The 24,030-nt window shown below is 37.6% G+C and overlaps 1 protein-coding gene across 2 annotated transcripts in view; it reads left to right on the top strand.

The window, feature by feature from the left end:
* Positions 1–24,030, top strand: part of OSBPL3 (oxysterol binding protein like 3) — an 89,949-nt gene that overhangs the window by 39,223 nt on the left and 26,696 nt on the right. The window contains exons 3-13 of one of the 2 annotated variants that reach the window (XM_041466567.1): positions 580–822; positions 7,490–7,606; positions 7,805–7,858; positions 8,063–8,176; positions 8,917–9,087; positions 12,809–12,935; positions 15,738–15,841; positions 15,983–16,075; positions 16,708–16,864; positions 19,280–19,410; positions 21,976–22,083. In XM_041466567.1, the coding sequence (XP_041322501.1) occupies positions 730–822; positions 7,490–7,606; positions 7,805–7,858; positions 8,063–8,176; positions 8,917–9,087; positions 12,809–12,935; positions 15,738–15,841; positions 15,983–16,075; positions 16,708–16,864; positions 19,280–19,410; positions 21,976–22,083 (1,269 nt within the window). In that variant the 5' untranslated portion in view covers positions 580–729. The remainder of the gene's footprint in view (positions 1–579; positions 823–7,489; positions 7,607–7,804; positions 7,859–8,062; positions 8,177–8,916; positions 9,088–12,808; positions 12,936–15,737; positions 15,842–15,982; positions 16,076–16,707; positions 16,865–19,279; positions 19,411–21,975; positions 22,084–24,030) is intronic. The other variant, XM_041466568.1, reaches the window with a different exon arrangement.

Raw genomic sequence — 24,030 nt, 5'->3', positions numbered from 1 at the left:
TAGAGCTTTCTGATTCCAGGTAAAAGTGCTCATGCACAGCTCTCTGCAGCTAAGTTTTCATGATCACTGCTTTTAGGAATTACTCTTTTATGTTTTTTTTTTTTTTTTGTTATAACATGAAACCATGCTTACTTGTTTGAATTATCAAGGAACAGAGAAAAAGAGAAATTTATTTAATTACACCTTTTTGGTGCACCTTTTTTTGGTGGCATTTTATTGGATGTTTGCCTCTCACTTTGGATCTATTTTGGGCCATTTCATATAGATATTTATGATTTTCTTTGTGAGTTTTTATTAATTTTTAAAATTAATTTAAATCTGTAAAAATATATTTGATACTGTACTTTGTCCTCTGAATAAATAGCAGCAATTAAAATGTTTTTAGGATTCAAAATTTATGTCATTCCTTTTTGAGACTTGCAAATTTATCTTAAAGTGATTGTTTAATTTATTTCTTAAAAAATACAGTAATGTGGTCAGCTTGTGTTAATCAAAGGCTTTATTATGATTCATGCTAGAATATGGCAGCAAGAGACAGCATCTGCTAACTTGGCTTTTTTTTTTCCTTTTCCCTTCTAGGAGTTTCCATGGGGTACAGATCATGCCACTGGACTGCATTTGGGTAAAGGATGAGTTCAGTGTTTCTCTGAGGAGTCTTCCAACACATTTTCCAAATTACCTTTTAGTGGTGTTCTAAGAGAGCTTATGTGGAACAAATAGTATTGGATCATGAGTGAAGAGAAGAACTTCGGTGCATCCCAGAAAATGTTGTCTCCTTCAAGAAGCACTAGCAGCTGCTCCTCCAAGCAGGGAAGTCGACAGGTACCTTTTCACCAAGCTGAAAGCATTGCTAAGATTGGCTGTTGCTTTTTTTTCTTCGAATCTGCAAATCTCTTAAACCTTGTTTCCCTGTTGCTTGCTTGTTGTGTTTCATCACTTCTTTGCTTTCCTCTCTCTCTCTTTTCTTTTTTTTTTTTTTTTTTTTTTTTTTTTTTTTTTTTTTCTTTTTTTTTTTTTCCCCCCCCTCTTTTTTTTTTTTTTTTTTTTTTTTTTTTTTTTTTTTTTTTTTTTTTTGTTGGTAGCAGCATTTTGTTTTGAGTCAAATGCATTGAACACATATTACTGAATAACAGGCATGTGTAAAACTGGAATGCTTACAGTGAATTTTGATTTTTTTTCTTATTGTATGTATGGTGTCTTTATAGTGGAATAGAGCTGCTGTAGCATCTTGGTCTCAGTGGTTTGATCCTGAAATACCAAATATTTTCTGTTAGGCACTACTTTTGTTTGTAGAATATTGTGTAACTGCTCTGTTTATTTCAAGTTTCCAAGGAAAGGTGTGCATGCACGTGTGAAAGATTATTTTTCATGAACTTGACACAGGGCTTCTTTGAATACCCATGTGTGCTGGTTGTTGCTGTAGAACCATAGATAGCAAAATGAGCATTTGTGTAACACGATGGCTTCTGCGTGCCAAACGTGAAGGTTGTTTCGTTTTCTGCTAATCTTTAAACCTCTCACTTTGAAAAGACCTGTCTACAAGTGTTTGCACCTGGCAGGTGAGGCTGCTGAAGATGGCTTTGTTTGTGGGCAAGAAATGCTGACCTGCAGCTGCACTGAGAATTAAACTTGAATGTGCTCAATTCACGTTTGCAAAGTCATGAGCAAAGTGCTCAACATAAACTTTTATCTGTACAAGTGCTGGCTTAGTGGAGCTCTTGGAAGCTGCCTCAGGCAGAAATTTTAATTGGAATCCCAATCCCCCAAAAGCTTTGGAGTCCTCAGCTGTGTTTTGAAACAGCACCTGCTCTTCTAGGACTCCTGGCCCTGTTCATACAGTTGGCAAGGCAGACAAATGTCTGAACAATTTATGACTTTTAAAGTGCTGTGCTTGTGAGAAATGCTGTGCATTTCTAGTATACTGAAAAATAAAATCCTTGCTCTCAGGATGTCTTTTTTGTTTTCCTGAAATATTATTTTTTTATTCTCCATATGAGATTACCTTTGAAAAGTGTAATTTAAAAGATTTGGTATTGTCTGTTCAACAGTTCATGTCTATCAAGTGTTATCATGTATTATGTAAATAATAAGATTTACATGAGTATGACTAAATCCACTGGTGTGTAATGCAGCCAATATAAGGAACCATACTTATGCCATTTATTTGCCCTTTCCATCTGTATATTAGTTTAAATTACAATACTTTAGGTCTTCTATTAAGACAACAGCAACCATTTAAAGTTGTATGAAACTGTTAAGAATCCCCTAATTAAAAAAAGACCACATGTACAATAACCTTCAGGAGCTTTTGTTCGTTTGTTTGGATTTGTTTTGGTGTTTGTTTCAAAATCCTGGTAGAATAGCGGGATGTAACACTGTTACTGATACTTTTTTGTAAATAGTGTCCTGAAAGTTTAAATTATGTTGCAAAGTGCTGTGCTGCTTAGGGTGTGACATGCTATGATTCTGATATTCTTTCCTTCATATTCCAGCTCCATGGAGGCCTTCTTATTCCTCCTTCAAACACTTGCATCTCCTGTGCTCGTGGCTGGTGGGTTAGTGACAGATCTTCCTGACGGGTGCTTTTCTCTGTGCTGCTGCTCTGATGCAGTCCTTCTTTGAATCTGATTAAGTAGAAAGAAGATCAGAAAATTGTGGGGGAAAGAAGAGTTGGAGCAGGGTGAAATTTGCCCAGAAAATAGCAGGATCTGGTTTCTGAGCCTCTCTTGATTTCCTAGATGCAGACTTTATTGCTGGTGTACGCCAGCACCCAGTAAGTGACCTGAGGCTGGGATATGGAAGCACAGTAGTGCCAGGCTGCTGGGTCTGCTAAAGTTTAGTTCCATGCAGGGAACTAAAGTTGGAGCGCTGTTTGTGGGAAGCATGACTCCTGTGATGCAGAAAATGAGCTACTGTGCTAGAAAGGAGTTGACTTAAGCGGCGCTGCAGGATTTTGAGGGATCCACTCCTTCCTTTGCTACATCTGGTGCTTGTTTCCAGCCCGATGTAGTACACTGCTGTGTGAACTGAACAGGTGAACCCTTAATCCTCTTCCACTACATTCACCTTCACTTTGAAGCCATGTGAAAAGTTGGAGGCTACTGCCACTTCCCCCCTCTTTGCTTTTCTGTTCCCCTCTCCTTCAGTTATGGAAAGGGATCTCTTCCACAGAGACACAACTCAAATTCAGTTTTGTGAGGAAAGAAAACTGGTGTTGACCTTCCTTAAATTTAAATTGACCTGTGATCAAAAGAATCAATGTTGTGCTAGTTATTTTTAAATTTAATATGTTAACTAACTTTTAAAATAGATCCACTGGGGAAAAGCTTTGTGACAGGAGAACTGTTTTAAAAAACCTCAAGTTCCATAAAAGAAAATTTCTGCCAATTTTATGAACTGTAACAAATGCCTTAGTTGCAGCTGATGCCAACCCTTTTTCTCCACAAAGTAGGTTTCTGTTTTTGGCAGTTTAAAATATTTGGTACAACTGACTGCATTTTGCACTGGAAGAGAGTGTGACACTCTCATCTGTTTTGTTTGGGGAGCTGCAACTGCAAGCATCAGTCTGAGAGCCATTCAGAATCATTAGTTCATACTTTCCCCTGAAATAATTTGCCTTAAGGAGCTGTATGGTGCAGAATATTGCAGAAAATGAGAAGGCTTTTATTATACAAAAAAAAAAGAAAATAAGTCCATTATTAGGTAAATGTATTCATCTCTTAAGACCAAAGTCTATTTTTTCCTCAGTCATAGACCAAGTGTGCATCAAGGAGTGTGTACAGGGGAATTTTTCCGTGCTCATGAGTGCCTCTAGACCTAAGAAAAATAAAGATTTTGTTCCTCCCTTAGCCTCAAGTGAAATTTCTTCCTGAGCAGCAAATGCAGTGTTGATCTTTTGGGTAGATTTTGACCCATAATGATGCAAAAATCTTTTGTAGTGTCATAATCTTAAAACACAACCAATCTAGACAGGAGAACTTATACTAGAATTGTTAATGCCATTCATCTGGGAGTTTTGGGGTCTTTTTTTGGGAGGGTGCTGTTGTTTTTTTTCAAGTTAGTGCCATGTTTTGGGCTATCTCTTTCAGTTCCCTATTGTGGGGTAAGAATAAGCAAAAAGGAGTATAATCTGAACGCTTTCAGGAAATCTTTTGTCTCCAGTTTGCTCCTCTGCTATTTCAGAGGGATGAGTAGAGATGATAATCGACCAGCCTGATTCATTTGCCTTCATTTTAGAGAGTAAGCAGTTTTCTTTCACTTCTGCAGCTGCTCCCAGGAATAGCCAACTGATGCTCTTTCCTCATTCAGTGAGGTGTCAAATCTCTTGCAAAAGAAAAAGCCTGGTCAAGAACTTTAGGGTCTGGGTTGAGCAAATGGATTCAAAGCCAGTCACAGCAGCAGAGTTTTCGAAAAATGTGAGAGTTTGTTCAGGTGGGAAAGGTTGGGTTCATCTGGAAGGACGTATATGGAAGAGGACCAGATTCTGTTAACGAATCATGGCACCTTGCATGTATCCAGCAGGTCCCCAAATTGTTAATTCTGTGAGCTTTTAACAGGATCCATTTCTAAGTCAACTCAGCCACCTTTATGTACAGCTGACAATTGAAGTGTGAGGTTCCCAGGGTGAGAGATGAGTAGCAGACTTGCCTTCTGCCTGAGATTTGGCAGGCTGTCCAGCCTGCTTGAGGGGAAGCAGTGCTTCCACTTCAGATTTTCTTCCCATTTTCACACTTTTGATTTGAGCAGGCACATTCTTAGGCCACATTGCTCACCTGAAGAACTGTGATAAATGTGACTTTCCTGCAGGAATGTGAGAGACACCTTGTGTCTGGACGGCAGGAGAGGTCCAGGTAAAATCTGAGTTGTAATGCAGGGAAGGTTGTATTCTGTACTAAAAAGAAATAAAGAAAACTGTGTTCTGATCAAAACTATTAACACTGTATTTATTCCAGATGAGTGTAATTGGCTGAGCTATTTCTCAGCTGCTTCTTTTCACCTCACACATACAGTATCATGGGTCTGTCTCATTTCAGGAGTCCCTTTCTTTCTAAGCTTATCCTTACGGAAGGATGAGGTTCCGTGGTGACTCATTGCAGCCTTTTTGAGTACTTAAAGGAGCATATAAAAAAGACAGAGAAGGATTTTTTACATAGTAATAGGACAGGGGGAAATGGTCTTAAACTGAAAGAAGGGAGATTTAGATTAGCTGTTAGGAGATTTTTTACTGTGAAAGCTGTGATACCACTGCAGCAGGCTGCTCAGAGAACTTGTGGATGTCCCAGCCCTGGCAGTGTTCAATGCCAGGTTGAATGGGGCTCTGAGCAACCTGGTCTAGTGGAAGGTGTCCCTGCCTATGGCAGGGGGGTTGAAACTAGATGGTCTTGTAAGGTCCCTTCCAAACCAAGATGATCTATGATACTGTAAAAGTTCCTTGATAGAGATCAAATTTCTGCTGTCTCCTGCAATCAAAGATACACTGTGTTTGTGCTTAACCAAACTGTGGAATCTTGATCCCAAAGCTGGAGAGAGTTCCTATATTAGGTACAACACTGAAATATTGAAAAGGATCTACTGTTCACTACTACCAGATTAATTCTCAGTAGAAAAGTTACATGCTTGGGTACTGCAATTTAATATATTTTGGGAAGACAAGGGAAATAGCTTGTTTGGTATTTGGGCGAAGCAGCTTTTAAGTTCTTCTGGATACTTTCAAGAAGAAAGAAACAAAGCCATAAACACAACATTTTTCTTAATATCATAGCTGCTGCTGTTAGTTCTTAATTAGAATTATATGACAAAACATATTCCCTCATAAAAACTTTGGTTAGGACTTGTGCTGAGGCAGTACAACATCATTGCATGGTCTGTAGGGTGCTGGTTGTCAGGAGCTGCTCAGCCCCACATTTCCACTGCTTGTGGCTCATTGTGTGGTGAGTGTGGCACACTAAACTCAAAGCAGGAAAGCAGAGCAGCTTACCAGTTTTTTCTGTTAAATGAGGCACAGGGAGAGTAACAGAAATAATGGAGTGTGGTGGAATTGTTAGATGCCTTTCCAAAGTTGGCTCGCTTGTAATGCCTTATTACACAAGTAATGAGCACATTACCTGATGTAATTTTTTTCTGGGTTTATAGAGGGGAATTTTAAGGATTCTAAAGATGGATAAATGAGGACAGCTAGCACACTTGCTGGTTTTATTTTATTTTATTTCATTTTTCTTTTAAATTTTTTTTTTTTTTTTTTTTTGAGGCAGCCAAGTTCTTTTTGGGAATACTTCCCTTTGTTACAGGGAGCACTGAGTACTTATCTACCTAGAGTACTTATCTACCTAGAATAGTTCTCTTCTCCCTAATGTGCTTCATACTAGTCCTTTTCTGTTATCATACTCTATGTATTAAAGTATAGTTTTTCTGTTAAATGAGGCACAGGGAGAGTAACAGAAATAATGGAGTGTGGTGGAATTGTTAGATGCCTTTCCAAAGATGGCTCGCTTGTAATGCCTTATTACACAAGTAATGAGCACATTACCTGATGTAATTTTTTTCTGGGTTTATAGAGGGGAATTTTAAGGATTCTAAAGATGGATAAATGAGGACAGCTAGCACACTTGCTGGTCTTTATCTTTTTCAAATATAAGGGGATGGTGCTAGCACATACGATTTCCTGTCAGTTATTTATAATGCTGCATCTGCCAAATCCTGGCAATAAATAATGCATGAGATCTCTCATCAGAAACCTTGAAACTCATGTTACATTGTCATTTGTAGTTGTTCCATAAATAAAAGCTTTAAAAATACTATGAGATTTAGACTCTTCTCTGGTTTGTTGCAGCAAAGTCTTTCATTTTAGAGTTCGTGGTAGCAAAAAAGAGAGATTCGCTTTTAATTGGTATAATCTGGTGAAGGATGACTTCTGTTTTTCTTGTAGTTTCCATTTATGTTATATTCCTCATACTACTTCCCTGGATTTTTATATTGTTTTCAGTTTAGTTTGATTTATTTTATTATTTTTACTTCAGGGAGACTGCAATTTACACCAAACACAAAACCTTGAGTTACCGAGTAACAAAAGAGTTTTATAGAAAAAATATCTTCATTTTTAGTGTTTTATTTTTTGCTTCATAACCTACAAAACCTATCCTTTTAACATAGGACATTTTCTGTCTCTAATGACAGAAGGCTTTTTGCTAAATTGTGGCTATGCTGTGGTTATGCACTGTGTGTATGTATGTGCAGGAAAAGATACATAAAATTCAATGAAGGATGATGTCATAAAAATTGTATTTTGTTTAGTGGTATTGTTTCTATCACAATTAAAAAGGACCTTACCTCTCTGATGGTACACAACAAAGTGCAAAGATGGATCCTTGGTTATATTTCAACATCAATTGGGTTTTGTCTTTTTTTCTTATAGTCTTCTTCTTGAATCTCTCTTAACAATTCAGTTATTTGGAAGAAATAAGATCTACATTTGGATTTTCTGTTTAAGCAGGACAGCTGGGAAATTGTAGAAGGACTGCGGGGAGCAATGAATTGTACCCAGGAGCCACAGAAGCAGGAGGGCTGCTTGCTGAAAAAGAGGAAATGGCCTCTGAAAGGCTGGCACAAGGTAGGAAAGGAATGTGAATCTGAAAGCTTGAGTGGGACTTACTTGGTGTGGTTTTGTGACAAAAAGGTTGCATAAAAGCAGAGAAAGTGTTCTCCAGAGAAATGGAAGGGGGGACGATGTGTTTGTGCTATTTTTCTGTTTGGGGCTTTTTTGTGTGTGTGTTTTGTTTGGTTTTAAATCTCTACATTTCTGTTACAGAGATACTTCTTTTTGGACAGAGGGATTTTGAAGTATTCTAAATGCCGAGCTGATGTAAGTGATCTGAAACCCTTTAAGGCCATTATAAAGTAACAAGTATCCAAAATAACAAAAATTCCCTACTGATGGCAATGAGAAATAGTTTTCAGTAGTTCTAAGCAGTAGGTTGAAAGGGGAAGAAATGCTGATTACAGAAGGTAATATTTATCCTTTTGCTTTCACCTGGAGTGATTGTGGTTTTACTTTACTTTTTTGCAGATAGAGAGAGGAAAACTTCATGGCTGTATTGATGTTGGCCTTTCTGTCATGTCTGTAAAGAAATCAACAAAATGTATAGATTTGGATACAGAAGAGCAGATATACCACCTGAAGGTAGGTCTTCAAGATTGTTATAACCTTGCTCCCAAACTACTGCAGTTAGCTGTGCAGTTTGGAGCACTTTTTTTTTTATATATAGCAAGAGATTTGTCAGTTGCACTAATAACTTTTTAGTCTCATCAGATTAGTTGGCACTTAATAACTGGAGGGGTCTTATTGTATTGTTTTAGGGCCCAGAATCAGTAACCCTGTTCTGAACAGAAGTCTCATGTTTAGCAGTGCTTTTTTCATTTCTTGCACAAGTGCTTTTATTTTCAGTATCTTCATCCTTGTCTTTTCTATAAGATGTGTTTTCTCTGGTCAAGTATGAGGATTTATAATTGCAGAATAAATTGTTTTGAAATACATCGACAAAATCAAATTTCTGTTTGTAATTAAACACTGACCTAGCTTTAACTATGGCAATTAAGAAATGATACATGTGAGGGGCTTTATTCAAATTTTAAGGGTTTTTTTAATCTATAAGTTGCTCTAGTATTGTGTTCTTCATTGGAAGCATAATAGCTAACTGTAGTTTCTTTTTTCTCTGACTTTATCTTGCGATTGATTTTCTTTCATGCCTAAGCTCACACAGTGTGCAAGGTAGGAGCATCCTTGGAAAAACTTTCCTGATACTTTGCCAGTAAGCAAGGCAAAGGTCAGCCAGGCTAGCTATCTAATGAGCACAAAATTCCATAATTTCTTTGTTAGTTATTTTGAATGTGAACGTCATCCACCCTTGAAATTTTGTGTAGGTGAAGTCCCAGGAGCTGTTTGATGAATGGGTAGCGAAACTTCGCCATCACAGAATGTACCGCCAGAATGAAATCTCCATGTTTCCTCACGATGCCAATAACATTTTCTTCCCTGTGTCTACTACCACGGACTCTGTCCCAGGTTTCTGTGATCCTACACCAGGTAGAAAGGTAATAGTTTTTATTTATAAATAATGAGCTTCCATAAGGGATTAAATTAGTCTAATTTGTGTTCATTAAATAAAGAGCATAAGGGAAGTTTGTGGTGGCACTTAAATTTTCCTCTTGACATTTTAGAACATAGCTTATTATTTATTAATTTACACCTGAGCACTTTCCTTTATGATGTTGTTAATTTTTTAGTAGTTTTTCACTATTTTAATCCAGTAAATTGTACTTTCACTGTGAATTTCAAAACTATATTGAGTTAGAATCCCCATAATTTTTGGGACATATATCAGTATTTGTCTGATATGTGCTGGTGAATACTAGTCACAGAAGAGTACTCAGCTAGGTATTTTTTTCCCTTTAGCATTTTGCTGCATATCCTTTAGCTTATAAACCATCTCCCCTTTTATTTGAATGAAGCTGACTACTTCACTAAGGAGTATGTAGGAATTATACAAGAAGCCAATATTATACAAGAAATTATACATACAAGGAATTATTATACATATATTGTATTATTTATATATTTATATGTATAAATACATAATATATATATATTATATATGCAAGGAATTGTACAAGAAGACCATTATTTATATTTTAACTGAGGCAGAAGCATTACTCAGTTCAATCCAAGGGCTATGCTGTGGGTGGATATGTAGTCTGGATGGGTCCAGTCAGCAGTGTACTTCTCTTTTGGTAAAGTCTGTGAATTAGTTTCACAAATGGCCTGGCAAGTGCTCAGTCCAACCCCATAAATGTCCTCCTTGCAGTTTCATGGAAGATGGAGTGTGTGTTCCGTGCCTGAACACAGCCTCTGTGCCTTCAGCTGTCTGTGCATGGACTGGCTGACCTTCACCCAAAGAAAGCAGCTCTTCTGCTCCAGTGTAGAATCACTGGTTGCATTTGAGAATAAAAAAAAACTGTTCTGTGTTACTTCAGCGGAGATGTAGTAACTGTTTCTGTCAGCTCCAGAATGATCCCTAAGCAGCAATGCCCTTCTTGTTCTCCTTCCACCCAAGGCTTGCTTTTCCCTGGTGTAATTACCTTATGATCTGCGCAGGCTTGTTCCCCACTACCCGCAGTTCCTCGCTTTATCCTGTAACTGAGAATGAGTTTCAGCAAACACAGCCGTGTGTCTGAGCAGCTTTTTGCTGGTGGTGGAGTGGGAGGGGGTCAGTGTGAGCGGGCAGCTGAAGGAACAATATCTCACCCTGCGGTCACGAGGCCGTTCTGCAGAATCGTCTGCACGCATCTCGTGTGCCAGCAGCAGCTCCGTGGCTCTGACAGCCTGCTCTCCTCAGGCACTGTCTGCAGGGGAATGGCAAATCTCCCGTGCACATTTAGTTATTTTCTCCTGAAAGACAGCAGGGATAGAAGTGGGGGAGAATATCAAGGGTAGAAGTGGAACATTGCAAAGTCCATGGTATGTTTATGCTCTCAGAAAAAAACCCAAAAACACAAACCAAAGAAACCTATGTGAGCAGCATAAGATCTAAAATCTATTGCTTACTGTCAGGAAACTAACCATTTCTTCTTTGGCATGAAAGACTTTAATTCAGACTATTAATCCAGATTTGCACTGCAAAGAAGCCCTACTTATTTTCATGTGAAAAATAGAAGGGGATAGTTCTTAAGCTGCAGTTAATCACCTTAGCTGTGCTCAAGCTAAATGGAAGTCTGCCAATTTACACCAGCCTTAGCTTGGTGTTAGTTGATATCACTCCAGCACTTAGGTTATTTTGAGAAATATATATCAAGTGAAATTTGAGTTGCATTTTTTATTTACTTTTTGCAACACCTGATTGGTTTTCACATAGATTTTTTTTTTATTGTTGTTGAGAGACAGGTGTAGGTATCTACATGTTTATGTGGAATTCCTGGATTCTAAAGCTTAACTGTGCTGATCCAAAGCAAAACTATGAAAACTGGAGCTACACAAGCTCTCTCTTGTCTGCTTCTTGGCAATCCCTACTTCTTTCCTCAGGCTCATCTCACTTATGTATATGAGTTCTGGAAAAGCTGGTTAGGTGAGGCCAATCAATGAAGAGATAAATGTGGAATTGGTTCACAAAATGCCAATATAATTGCCCATCATTAAATTCAGTTTAGTTGTGCTTTTAAAGGTGATGAGATTATTATTTGGATATATGTGTGTGTATATATATGTCTAAATATATGGCTAAAGCTCAGACAGCTTTATGTAGGAGTAAACCAGCTAAGCTGCATTGATTAATTTAAAAACAAGTGTGCTCACTGATGCTTATTGCTATTGCATATTCACCAAATACCAAATGATATCACATGGATGGTGCATTTTATTTTATTCTGAAACTCAGGTTGGTAGTTATGCTGTAAACTTAAAAAGGCTAGCTAAGAAAGCTGCAGCTGACTGAGATGTAGATGAAGTTTCTTGTTAATAGATTTAAAATTAGTACTGCTGGAGTTCTGATATAAGGTGAGCAGGAGGTTGTAACCAAGTTTGTAACCAAGTCTGTAAATTGTATGCTTCAGAGAAGAGCCAAACAATTTAGTCAGCTTTTCTCATAACCATAAGTAAAATGGCTGTGTAAAGGCACTAGGATGAAACAGTTTAAAACTGATTATTAACAAGATGTTGACAAACCATGTGATTTGTGCATCTTACTGACCTGGGTTTTATTGAAAATGAAAGGTTTAGTAAGATAATTACAAATAATTAGGTATTTGAGTGGCTATTATTTGTAGTTACATCAGAGAAGAAAACAGCATTATAGGGCACAATCAATTGGTAATAATACTGAGTAAAAATGTCTTCCCATTGGAAGCTATTTAATTATACTCCTCAATTAGCTCTTAAGCAGAATTTCCATCACCTCTTGGAGCATCTGATGATGGGCACAGCTTAAATTCAACTAAGTGTGAAAATGTTTACTGAGATGTTGTCAAAGGGTAGTCTTTACCCAGATAAGCTGTATGGCCATCCCTGTATTAAGGACTGCTGAGCCAAATTCATGTTGAAATCATTCAACCTTGTGTAAAATTTTAAATGACATCTAGTGCCAAAATTTTAAATGATGTCTTGCTTTTACACTGAAAAATAGCGTTAACAAATTAGTGTGTTACATCTTAGTTACTTTTGGGGCTTCTTTGGGAAGCATGGAGGAGGAATAGAATGTCTGAATTTGGTCCTCTTCAGATATGGTACTTTAATTATTTTACACAATTACTAGGTTGGAAGAGACCTTTAAGATCAAGTCCAACCCATGCCCCAACACCTCAACTAAACCATGGCCCTGAGTGCCACATCCAGTCTTTTTTCAAAACACAACCAGGGATCGTGAGTCCCCCACCTCCCTGGGCAGACCATTCAAGTACTTTATCACTCTTTCATAAAAAACTTATTCCTAATATCCAACCTATATTTCCTTTGGCGCAGCTTAAGACTGTGTTAAGTTGATTTAATTTTGCAGAACTTTTCCCTTCCTCAAAATACAGTTTTCAGCAAATTTTCATGGTTCCTTGAGTTTTTCTACGGCTTGTGGACAGCAGTTACATTAGTTATCATGCCATCGTGCTCATTGACTATATACCTAGTCTAGATCATACACTTTTCCCCCTCCATGTAATTGATGCCTTCAGTCCTTGTCCATGGTCATGGTCCTCAACTGCTGGTTGCCAGAATTTGTGCATAAAACACTAAAATATTGTGTGTTAATGCTTCACTTGTTCTTCTTTGAAACAGGCAGGCAGCTTGACCAAACAGAATTCAACGTCAACTGGAGGTAATTTGTCGTTTTCTTTTTCGAGTAATGAGTCCAGGATTTCATCTTGGCTACAGTCTTCTGAAGACATGGAAAAATGCTCAAGAGGTAATTACATTTGAAGAAAATTGAAAGTAGCCTAATATTTCCCCTAGTTTTTCCTTAACAATGAGAGTATTATACACTAAGTAGTCATTACTGTTAGCTCATCTCACTTATGTATATGAGTTCTGGAAAAGCTGGTTAGGTGAGGCCAATCAATGAAGAGATAAATGTGGAATTGGTTCACAAAATGCCAATATAATTGCCCATCATTAAATTCAGTTTAGTTGTGCTTTTAAAGGTGATGAGATTATTATTTGGATATATGTGTGTGTATATATATGTCTAAATATATGGCTAAAGCTCAGACAGCTTTATGTAGGAGTAAACCAGCTAAGCTGCATTGATTAATTTAAAAACAAGTGTGCTCACTGATGCTTATTGCTATTGCATATTCACCAAATACCAAATGATATCACATGGATGGTGCATTTTATTTTATTCTGAAACTCAGGTTGGTAGTTATGCTGTAAACTTAAAAAGGCTAGCTAAGAAAGCTGCAGCTGACTGAGATGTAGATGAAGTTTCTTGTTAATAGATTTAAAATTAGTACTGCTGGAGTTCTGATATAAGGTGAGCAGGAGGTTGTAACCAAGTTTGTAACCAAGTTTGTAAATTGTATGCTTCAGAGAAGAGCCAAACAATTTAGTCAGCTTTTCTCATAACCATAAGTAAAATGGCTGTGTAAAGGCACTAGGATGAAACAGTTTAAAACTGATTATTAACAAGATGTTGACAAACCATGTGATTTGTGCATCTTACTGACCTGGGTTTTATTGAAAATGAAAGGTTTAGTAAGATAATTACAAATAATTAGGTATTTGAGTGGCTATTATTTGTAGTTACATCAGAGAAGAAAACAGCATTATAGGGCACAATCAATTGGTAATAATACTGAGTAAAAATGTCTTCCCATTGGAAGCTATTTAATTATACTCCTCAATTAGCTCTTAAGCAGAATTTCCATCACCTCTTGGAGCATCTGATGATGGGCACAGCTTAAATTCAACTAAGTGTGAAAATGTTTACTGAGATGTTGTCAAAGGGTAGTCTTTACCCAGATAAGCTGTATGGCCATCCCTGTATTAAGGACTGCTGAGCCAAATTCATGTTGAAATCATTCAACCTTGTGTAAAATTTTAAATGACATCTAGTGCCAAAATTTTAAATGATGTCTTGCTTTTACACTGAAAAATAGCGTTAACAAATTAGTGTGTTACATCTTAGTTACTTTTGGGGCTTCTTTGGGAAGCATGGAGGAGGAATAGAATGTCTGAATTTGGTCCTCTTCAGATATGGTACTTTAATTATTTTACACAATTACTAGGTTGGAAGAGACCTTTAAGATCAAGTCCAACCCATGCCCCAACACCTCAACTAAACCATGGCCCTGAGTGCCACATCCAGTCTTTTTTCAAAACACAACCAGGGATCGTGAGTCCCCCACCTCCCTGGGCAGACCATTCAAGTACTTTATCACTCTTTCATAAAAAACTTATTCCTAATATCCAACCTATATTTCCTTTGGCGCAGCTTAAGACTGTGTTAAGTTGAACACAGAACTTTTCCCTTCCTCAAAATACAGTTTTCAGCAAATTTTCATGGTTCCTTGAGTTTTTCTACGGCTTGTGGACAGCAGTTACATTAGTTATCATGCCATCGTGCTCAATGACTATATACCTAGTCTAGATCATACACTTTTCCCCCTCCATGTAATTGATGCCTTCAGTCCTTGTCCATGGTCATGGTCCTCAACTGCTGGTTGCCAGAATTTGTGCATAAAACACTAAAATATTGTGTGTTAATGCTTCACTTGTTCTTCTTTGAAACAGGCAGGCAGCTTGACCAAACAGAATTCAACGTCAACTGGAGGTAATTTGTCGTTTTCTTTTTCGAGTAATGAGTCCAGGATTTCATCTTGGCTACAGTCTTCTGAAGACATGGAAAAATGCTCAAGAGGTAATTACATTTGAAGAAAATTGAAAGTAGCCTAATATTTCCCCTAGTTTTTCCTTAACAATGAGAGTATTATACACTAAGTAGTCATTACTGTTAGAATTTTCTCTGAAACTGGAGGAAGGAAAGATGTGGTTGTCGATTAAATGGTTACTCACTTTTTTTGCAAAAGAACTGGTAATTTTGGATGTGGGGGTATCAATTGTGGGCAGCTCTTCAAGAAGCCAATGCATTTCAGTATATGTTCTTTTATATGGGAACATCATGTTCAGTAGTAAGGTTTGAACATCCTTAGGCTGGAAAAGGATGTTCAAAAAACATAGGATGTTCAAAACTTAGTAACTTAAAAAGTACTAAGTCTTTGTACTTCAAAGTCACCTTCTGCTTTCATGCTTTCCTAAGAGCAGGAAGATCTTTCTCATGTTGTCAATGTCGATGTGATATTTATTTTTTAAATTTCTACCTACCAGTGAGCTTCATCTCTAATGCAGAGGAGCCTCACCTCTAGGTCTGAATGTACAATTCAGTGTTGATGCCTGTGGCATTGTTAACCTCACCATGAGGAGCTCTGACAAATCTCAAACGGCAGAAATTATCACATTACTCTCATTCTTCTGCATCCAGCTAGGAAAAGATATCATGATCATTATACACACCACATAGATGCATTTCAATATTTTGAATTTAAACTTGACTATAGGATACAATCATTTTATCCAGCAGTCTAATGCTTTTAGTCAATGAATAACTTAAGCTAGCTGCAATCAAAACAGGACTAACCTACAAAGAAAGAAAACTGTCAGTGTGTCTGTTATTTTAGGGCAACTGAAAATATTCTCTTGTTCCAAACAGACCTCTCCAACTGTCACACATACTTACTGGAAATGAACCAGCTGTTACAGAGCATGGATGTTCTTCACAGGACATATTCAGCACCTGCTATAAATGCTATGCAGGTTTGTTGTTTAAAAACAAAACCAAAAACTATTTTCCCTTAAAATTCCAAAAAATAACTCCAAATCCTAAAGAACTGAGGTGTTTCTTAGCATTGGATTTAAGTCAGTCTGTATTGTTTTTGTTCTGCGTGTTGTTAAAAGGTTGGACCTTTTGAAAGCCCAAAGAAAGAAAAGAGAACACACAGGAGGTGGCGATCCAGAGTTGTTGGGAAAGAGGCTAAAGGAATGTTACAGGTAATGTCAGTCCTTTCAGAGCCCACCTTCCTCCAAACCTTAGTTACTGATCACTTCTTGGCATGACCAGTTCAGGAAATACGAATCCTTTTTAAGGAGAGTCCTGTGTTAGCTCATTTTAAGTGGTAATATATCAGACAAAACACAAATGTTATGTTATTGATGTTTGAAATAGAATCTGTCCTGTTACCTTCAGGCTTCAGGACACTGGCCATGTTTTTTACCCATTGTCAGTCTTCTCTAATTTGTTGGGTTCTTTTGTTCTGTTGTTTTGGGTTTGTTTTTTTTTTTTTTTTTTTTGATGAGTACAGATCTTTGCAAATTCCCTGGACAGTTTTTTGCACATTTGCATCCAGAAGCCATGTGATTACATACTTATAAGTGGGGGGAAATAACCTAGCATATGTAACAGCTCTCAATGGGCTTGTTTTTTTGAGTTTGGCAATCTCCCATTATGGCACCTTGGGCAAAGTTGTATCTCTGGTTTCATTTGCCAGGTGTCATCCTTTTAAAGCTTATTGGTAATTGACAGTAACTTTTTCATTTTTGGTTCTCCAACGTGGCATTCAGGTGGGTACAATACAACAAAATTTTTTTTATAAAAACATCACAAATTACTATCCTACTTACAGGTGCCTTCAGTATTTTCTGCCCCTATGAGACTGCATGCTTCCAATCCAAACTTATCTACGATAGATTTTGTAGAGGAGAAAAATTACTCTGATGGCTCTGAAACATCATCAGAATTTACTAAAATGCAAGAGGACTTATTTCATGTTGCACATAAAGGTACATGAAATTGTCTTTTATAAATGGTGTTATATCATCCCAGTTTAGGTAATGATATGACTTCTGAGAATGCTTCCTGTTTATTGTTTAGAAAACACCATTTCTTTAATTTCCTTGAGAAATTGCAAGTGTTGAGATCTCGAGTAGTTTGAAAAAGGTGGCTTAATCACCACTTTTTACAGTTTTTATTTAATAGAGAACTACCCCTTGTTTTATGTGCTAAAAACATGTGCTAGGTTGTTTTATTTGTTGCCAAAAGGTAAAATACCGAATATCAGTTGCTAGAAATACAGCAGACTTTAAGAAATACAGCAGACTTTACTCTCTTGTGTTTGCGTGCATATTTGTGCATATGGGCACATTTATGTTTCTATATTCTGTGTGCTTCACTGTAGTTCAGAGTCAACATTTGTTGGTGATGCAAGGGTTGCTATGGTAGTAACCTATTTTTAGTGAATACAGAAGAGTAAATCATGCAAAGCAGCCAGAGGGGGAGCTTGACTAGAAATATTTCTTCCCTCAAAATCATTTTTCATTAGGAGTGCTCTGTTCCATCACCCTCGCACCAGAAACATTTTTATTGTTTAAGTGATCTTGGTGAGGGAGGCACTTAAGCATTTATTAGCTGAAAGGCTTTTGGGAGTATTGGCTTTGTCCCCTTTGGCACATGATAATGGTTGATGGTATCAACAAGCATTCTTTGCTTGCTGTTCCTCTTTGGTGCTGATGTATCTTGATTCTGTTATGTAAGGGATGTATGTAAGTAGTAAACTCCATAAAGCCAATTATAGTCAAAACTGACGTATGTTTTCCAGAAGAAGAGAAGAAGTGAGGGTGGGATGCTTTGGGAAAAGCTGCTGTTAAGCAGAGCAAAGAAATCACCTACTCAAGATCATCTTACTGGAATTGTCCGTGACAGAAATTTTGGTTAGATTGATCCACACATTTGAAGGGACAATTAATTTTGTTGTAATGACTGCAGAATCATTTTAGTAGGAGGATAAAGAATTTTTCTCTGAAGGTACTTCATAGCACCCCAGTTCCCAGAAAGAGTAGTGGAGAAACCTCTTGTGTCACCTTTTTGATACAAATTGAATAAAATGTAACACTAGTCATTTAGTAGGCAATAGTTCTTGAAAAGTAAAGTTAGTATACAATATATTAAATGGCATTGAAGGTCACAGAAGATTCTGGCCATGTTATCTACATATCAAAGAAAGCCTAACAGAATAGATCACAGTGGATATATTTCCCTCTCCACCCTGTGATACTGTTAAAGATTTCTTTGGATGGTATAAGAATTAGCTTTGGTAATGGTTTGCAGTGTTGGAATATAGCTTAAGCAGCATTTTTCAGAAGATTAAATTGGGTTACATAACTACTCAGTGAAACGGTGAAGATTCAGGTTAACTCAGAGTGGATGATTAGGAGAGAGAAGTATTGGAAATTTCTTGTTGTTTGCCCTTTTCATGCATCCATGCTCAGATTTTCTATCTTCATTTCCCTGTAAATGGATTCATTTTTGCATTGGCAAGTCTCATGGCTGTATTACAGGCCTTGATTAGGTCCTCAGAAGTCCTGTAATAATCCAGTCAGATGAACATGGAAAACCTGCTCAGACAAGTACTGCTCAAATAATTTTTTATTCCTTGTGGTTAAAGGGAAGATGCAAAGTTGTACTGGTGAAAAAAATTCTAAAAGTGCATTTCCCCTCTAAAACCCTCTGTAGTGGTGTTAAAATTGCATGATCTGTTGTCTGGTTTAAACGTATTGGGCTGGTGATAGTGCCTCAGGAAGGAGTAGAAGTAGCAGCACAGCATGCACATCATTCAGGATTTGACCCTTTGAGTCACTAAATAATCCAACAAGCTGAAATTTCTCTATCACAGAAAGAGATAACAAACCACAACACCACAGTTGACTTGCTTGTGGGGAAACTACTAACCTTGTATCTGTGGCACAATATGTGTTATGGCTACCTTTTTTTGATGATTTTTTTTTCCTATTTGATTTTCTTTCCCTTTTGTCTCTTCTTCTCCCCCACTGGAATTTATAGACGAATATGGAATAGAGTCATGACCATCTGAAGATTCAAGCTAATTGGGAAACAAAAGCAAGTGAAGAGCAGATGTGGTTAGTTAGCTTTGTTGCCATCTGTCACAAAGAATCAGAGTAATTTTGACTGTGGTTAATATAGTCAACACAGTAGCCTTCACCATAAACATGTCTCCTACAAAAAATCTACCCCATAACCTTGATTAATATTACTTGTTTTTAGTAACCCACCCTGGATCTCTCAACCTAAATTCTTGTTTCTGTCACCATAATGATGCTTTATTGGAGTTTTATATAGTTGGTGTGTATACAATTGGCTGCAGTTGTTTTTAACTGTTACTTTTTATGAAATGGTTCTAGTTTACTTCACCTTGAGGTCAGCTTTCAGCACCATTTCTACAGAGAGAGAAAAGCTGAAGCAGATGCTGGAGTACGATGCATCTTCATCTCCATCTGCACAAATAGTGGGCTTGAAGAATGCCTTAACATCTGTAAGTGACATGCTAAAGCTCACCAAGCTTCATTGTCATCAGATACTACTTTTAAATTTTAGAGTAGTTAATTTCTTTTTCTTTAGTGTCAGCTGTGTGCTAAAATTTGCAGAATTTAATCATAGTAAGTTATTATAGATCATGTTTTTCAGAGACTTTGCTAAATGTAAAAGGTATTGTCAAATCATTGGAGTTTGATGGATTGATTTAGGTATGTAGTCTAATCTGTATCATTTGAGATGAAGAATCAGAGGGCTGCTCTGTGACTAGGAGTCTGCTTTCTTTCTGAACATGCTACTACTCGCTTCTGATGGGTTGCAGGTTTCCTTTTCCTTTTCTATACCTAAGCAGCACTCAAATATTCCCTGTATGACTTGGCATAAAACAAAGGTGAGGCTGAATGCACTCAGCTGTCCCTTCTAATGCACTAGAGCTTCACCATGCTGCACCAAGACACTGCAAAGCAAATTCAAGTACAACTTGTTTATATTGTCTCTCAACCTCAATTATCTCTCAGTCCTCTAAAAGCAGCAACAGAGCTATTGGGGCAGAGTTCTAAATGACAAAGATTGTGCTCTTTAAAAAGGTGGGGGTTTGATTGGTGTGCTTTATGTAATTGGTGGAGATCAGAACTTTTCAGCTTGGTCATGTTTAAAAATGTCAACCAAACTGATCTGATTCCAGGGCAATGAGGGCAATCATTACCTTGGCCTTAAAATTTCAGTGTTTATTGCAAACACCATATCAGGGGCAGGGGAGACTCTCTAGCACTGATCAGTGTGATGTAGATTGTCTTAGAATTATTTCAGTGTGAAAACTTCCCTTTCCTTTACAAAAGCTGCATGTGTTCACAAATCACATGTGATTTGAATAGATGACTTTTATTTTTTCAGTGTTATTTGTCTACCATTTTATATCAGAAAATCAGTTTTAAGATTGCTGAACTTAGTGAACACTCAGCATGAATTATTTTGTTTTCTGGGCAGTGAAATGTGGTTGTCCATCTTTATCCTGTACATGTCTAAAAAATGATTCTGTTAGGTTTCATCTGATGCTTAATCAGTCCTGTAGCCCATCCAGAAGTCATTTGTGAACCTTGGCTGTTTCAGCAAGGTAATCACCTATGAGGGCCCTTTTTTTAATCTGCAGATATGTAATGTCATGCCAACAGAAACTTTCTCACCCTGTACAGCAGAGATCCTGTAGGAGAATTGAATGAACTTCCTTTGAAGACATTTGTAAGCATGGATATGATAAACTTGACATATTTTTTTAGACTTCCTTGCAAGAAAGAGTCTTGTGTTAATGACTTTGGCTTAGTGTTTGTTGTTTGCTTCAGTTTGTTTTCTGTACAGGAGGAATGAAAAAAAATCACAGGTTGAAAGCTATCAAACATAAGTCTGTTATGCTCCCATCAGCCTGGCAGTGGAAGAAAAATGAGTAGATTTAAAGTGGATAAACCACCACAAAACTAGCATATCTGCTTCTCCCTCATTAAGATAGTATCCTTGACCTACACACATTCTAAGAAAAGGAAATACAGAATGGGAAAAGATACAATATTTCTGGTTTGGGGGGAGGAAGAAGACAGCAGAAAGAAGAAAAGATTTTGTAGCAAACAGTGAAAATGGGAAGTTGTCCTTACAGGAGATCTATTTTACACTTGCCTGGTGAGCATTTAACACAGTGCTGAGCATTTGACACAGTAGGGATATATATATCTTTATGGCAAATTCAGACCAATATAGGTAAAGCCAGAAATAAGTTTTCTCCCCTCCATCATCACATTGAGCTTACTGGCTTTCCTGCACCCAAGAGAATTTTCAACGCAAATTACTGCCAAAATCAGAAGCATTTGTGGGATAAAGCGGATGTGTAAACAGCAGGGTTCTCCACATCCTGGTATTGATTCAGATCACTAAAATGGGATGTAAGTCTTCAATACTGTTCCAAAATTAATAATACAGTCTTTTATTTCAGAGACATTTTCATTGCAGGGTTAGGCTCTCTTCCTAAAAGTCTACTCTAACTGACATCTGTCTATTGGATGCACCCAGAATAAGTAAATAACATGTAATAAACATGAGTTTGCAATAGAGGCTTTTTATTCTGACCATTGCCATTACAATCTGACAGGACACGAGTTGTACCTGTTACCTGTGTGAATTTATGTCTTGTTTCTCTGTCATTGAAAGGCAAAGGAAACTGTGTGGGAAAATCAAATGGTTTTGGATGTGGCAAGAACTAATGTTGAGAGAGGCTATATTGGAGATGGGGGTGAGGGAAAGGAGCTTGAAAAGAAAAATATCCCTGCCATCTTTGACTTTTTTCCTCCGCTGATGTCTCTGTTTCCTCACACTAGAAAAAAACAGTTTTAATTTGACAGATAAATAGTAAGGTTTGAAGCATTTATAATAAAGGATTCGCTGAACCAGTAAAAAAAAGGGATGTGGTGGTGTGTTATATTACACTTTAAATAGTCTTTGCCCCTTTTTATACAATAAAGCCACGTTCGAGTTAGTTGAGAGAACTTTATATCCCCGATATTTTTGTTAAATATTCCAGGCAATAGCACAAAACACAGATCTTAAAGACCGGTTACGCAGAATACATGCCGAATCTAAGATCATTGATTCAGCATCTAATGCAAAATCAAGCCCAGATTTGGTGAAGGTGGGTATGGATTTCCTCTTTCAGTGATGTGCTGTTCCTCCAGCCCCTACGCGCAGACAGCGCTGCGTAGCTGCCTCTTGTCCTGTTCTCCGTGTCTCCCCCGTGGCGTGGCGTGTTGGCAAAGCCAGTCTGCTTTCCTGGTTGTGAGCCATTTCTGGTGATGCATTGTGTGGTGTTTGTTTTCAAAGACTTGCCTTGTGAGCAGGTTTCCTGAGCACATCTTCCATTGCTTTTTGCTACCGGTTCCTGGTGTTCTCCCTCGCCTGCTTCTCATTCAGCATGTACAGAGCTGCCACTTGTCACCCCCTGCCACTGTTTCTCTTGCCCTTTTAATCCTTTGTTAAGTTATGTAATCTGTTGTCGCCCACCTAAGTGCTGTTAGCCCAGAATGTTGGCTACCAGTGTGGATCATGTAAGGTTTAGAACAATTACCAGACATTTCCATGAAAGGATCAAAGTTAATGGGGCATAGAAGAGCCCTTTCAGCCATTTAGTCTTCTTTGTGTGAAGCCAGGGACTCTTCTACATCCAGTCAGACAGTTTGAGATTCCACTGATGTTCAGATAGTTTTTTGGCTGGCTGCAGAATGCATGTAGATATGGTGTAATTATAGGTCATAAGATGTAGGTGTTAATGGTGTAAGTGAGGAAAGCCAGAACTGTGTTATTTCTGATGGATTTTCCTAAATGTTAACTCATACAGAAACCTCTGCTGTGCTTGTAGTATAAATCTTTCATTAGAACTTGAGTGCATGTAATGCTGGGGCTTTTATGTAACTAATTATTTCCTTTTATTTTTAAAGACAGTTTAGTCATTCCAGAACAGATTCCATCTGTTCGCTTCTGGTTCAGTTCTGGTGTAGTGGAGCTGTGTTTTGGTCATATTTAGCTGTTCAGTTTTGGGGTTTTTTTCCTGTAGGTAGTTGATCATTCTAATGCCTTTTGCTTTAAAACTCACGAGAATTTGAACAGCCCTTAAACTGCTATCCAGCATGAAAAGCATTAATGCATTGTTACTTAGTTTCAGGAGTTATTTTCTTTTTTAGTGGAGGTCCTTGCAATGACAATGGGTTATTTCTGAATCTTGTGCTGTGTGCTACACACACACACAGACACACATGACAAAAATAGCTTTCAGAAGGTCCTTTGGAGGTTGCATTCACAAATTCCCTCTGGCATGGCTTGGGATGGAACTTAAGGATGAAATCACTTATACTGGAGAAGCTTCATTTTAAGACTGTGTAAGGACTGTGATACAGTAGTGCTGCTTTGAGGAAGACAAGTCCACTGCACAAAACTTGTCACTAAATGATACATGGGGTGCTGTGATCCACCTGTGAAAATTGAAGCAGTATGAAATAGGATCTCAAGCCTTTGCATAAGGGAAAAGTTTTGTCTGTTGGGTAATTTAATTGTAGTTCATCATGCCAAAGTGGGAATATGGAACAAGAAAAACTGAAGCTTATGTGTTAGATATAAAAACCTGTTGCTCTTTTATGAGTCTTTCCTGCTCGCTTTCCTTCTCAGATTCAAAATAGTATTGGAAATAATCCCAGTAGCAATGCTTATGTGTGTAAGGTTGGTTTTTTTTTTTGCTTGTAGGCTAGTATAACTGCCTTTCTCCAGGAGGGACAGTTCTGAGGTTCTCTTTTATCCCTGCTGTAAAAGGAGGGGTTTTTCAAGTCTTTTGTATAGCAGTTTGTTTTGTCTCCATGTCACCATTATCAGCGTGTACCAAATAACATTCCATACAATTGCAAAACCTACCAACAGAAAAGCTTTGAAAGAAGGTGTGTCAGCTTGATTCTGGGCTTGTCAGGTTGTTCATTATGTTGTTCTGAAAATAAAATACTACAATTCCTGCAAAATTATGATGTGGAAGTCATGGTTATGAGATAGTAAAGCACCTTATGCAGAAAATCTTGGGAGCAGCTAATACACTCATTTG

Source organism: Pyrgilauda ruficollis, unplaced genomic scaffold, assembly GCF_017590135.1.
Source record: "Pyrgilauda ruficollis isolate IOZ18807 unplaced genomic scaffold, ASM1759013v1 scaffold2, whole genome shotgun sequence".
Lineage (NCBI taxonomy): Eukaryota > Metazoa > Chordata > Aves > Passeriformes > Passeridae > Pyrgilauda > Pyrgilauda ruficollis.
This window is presented reverse-complemented; position numbering and strand designations above follow the sequence as displayed.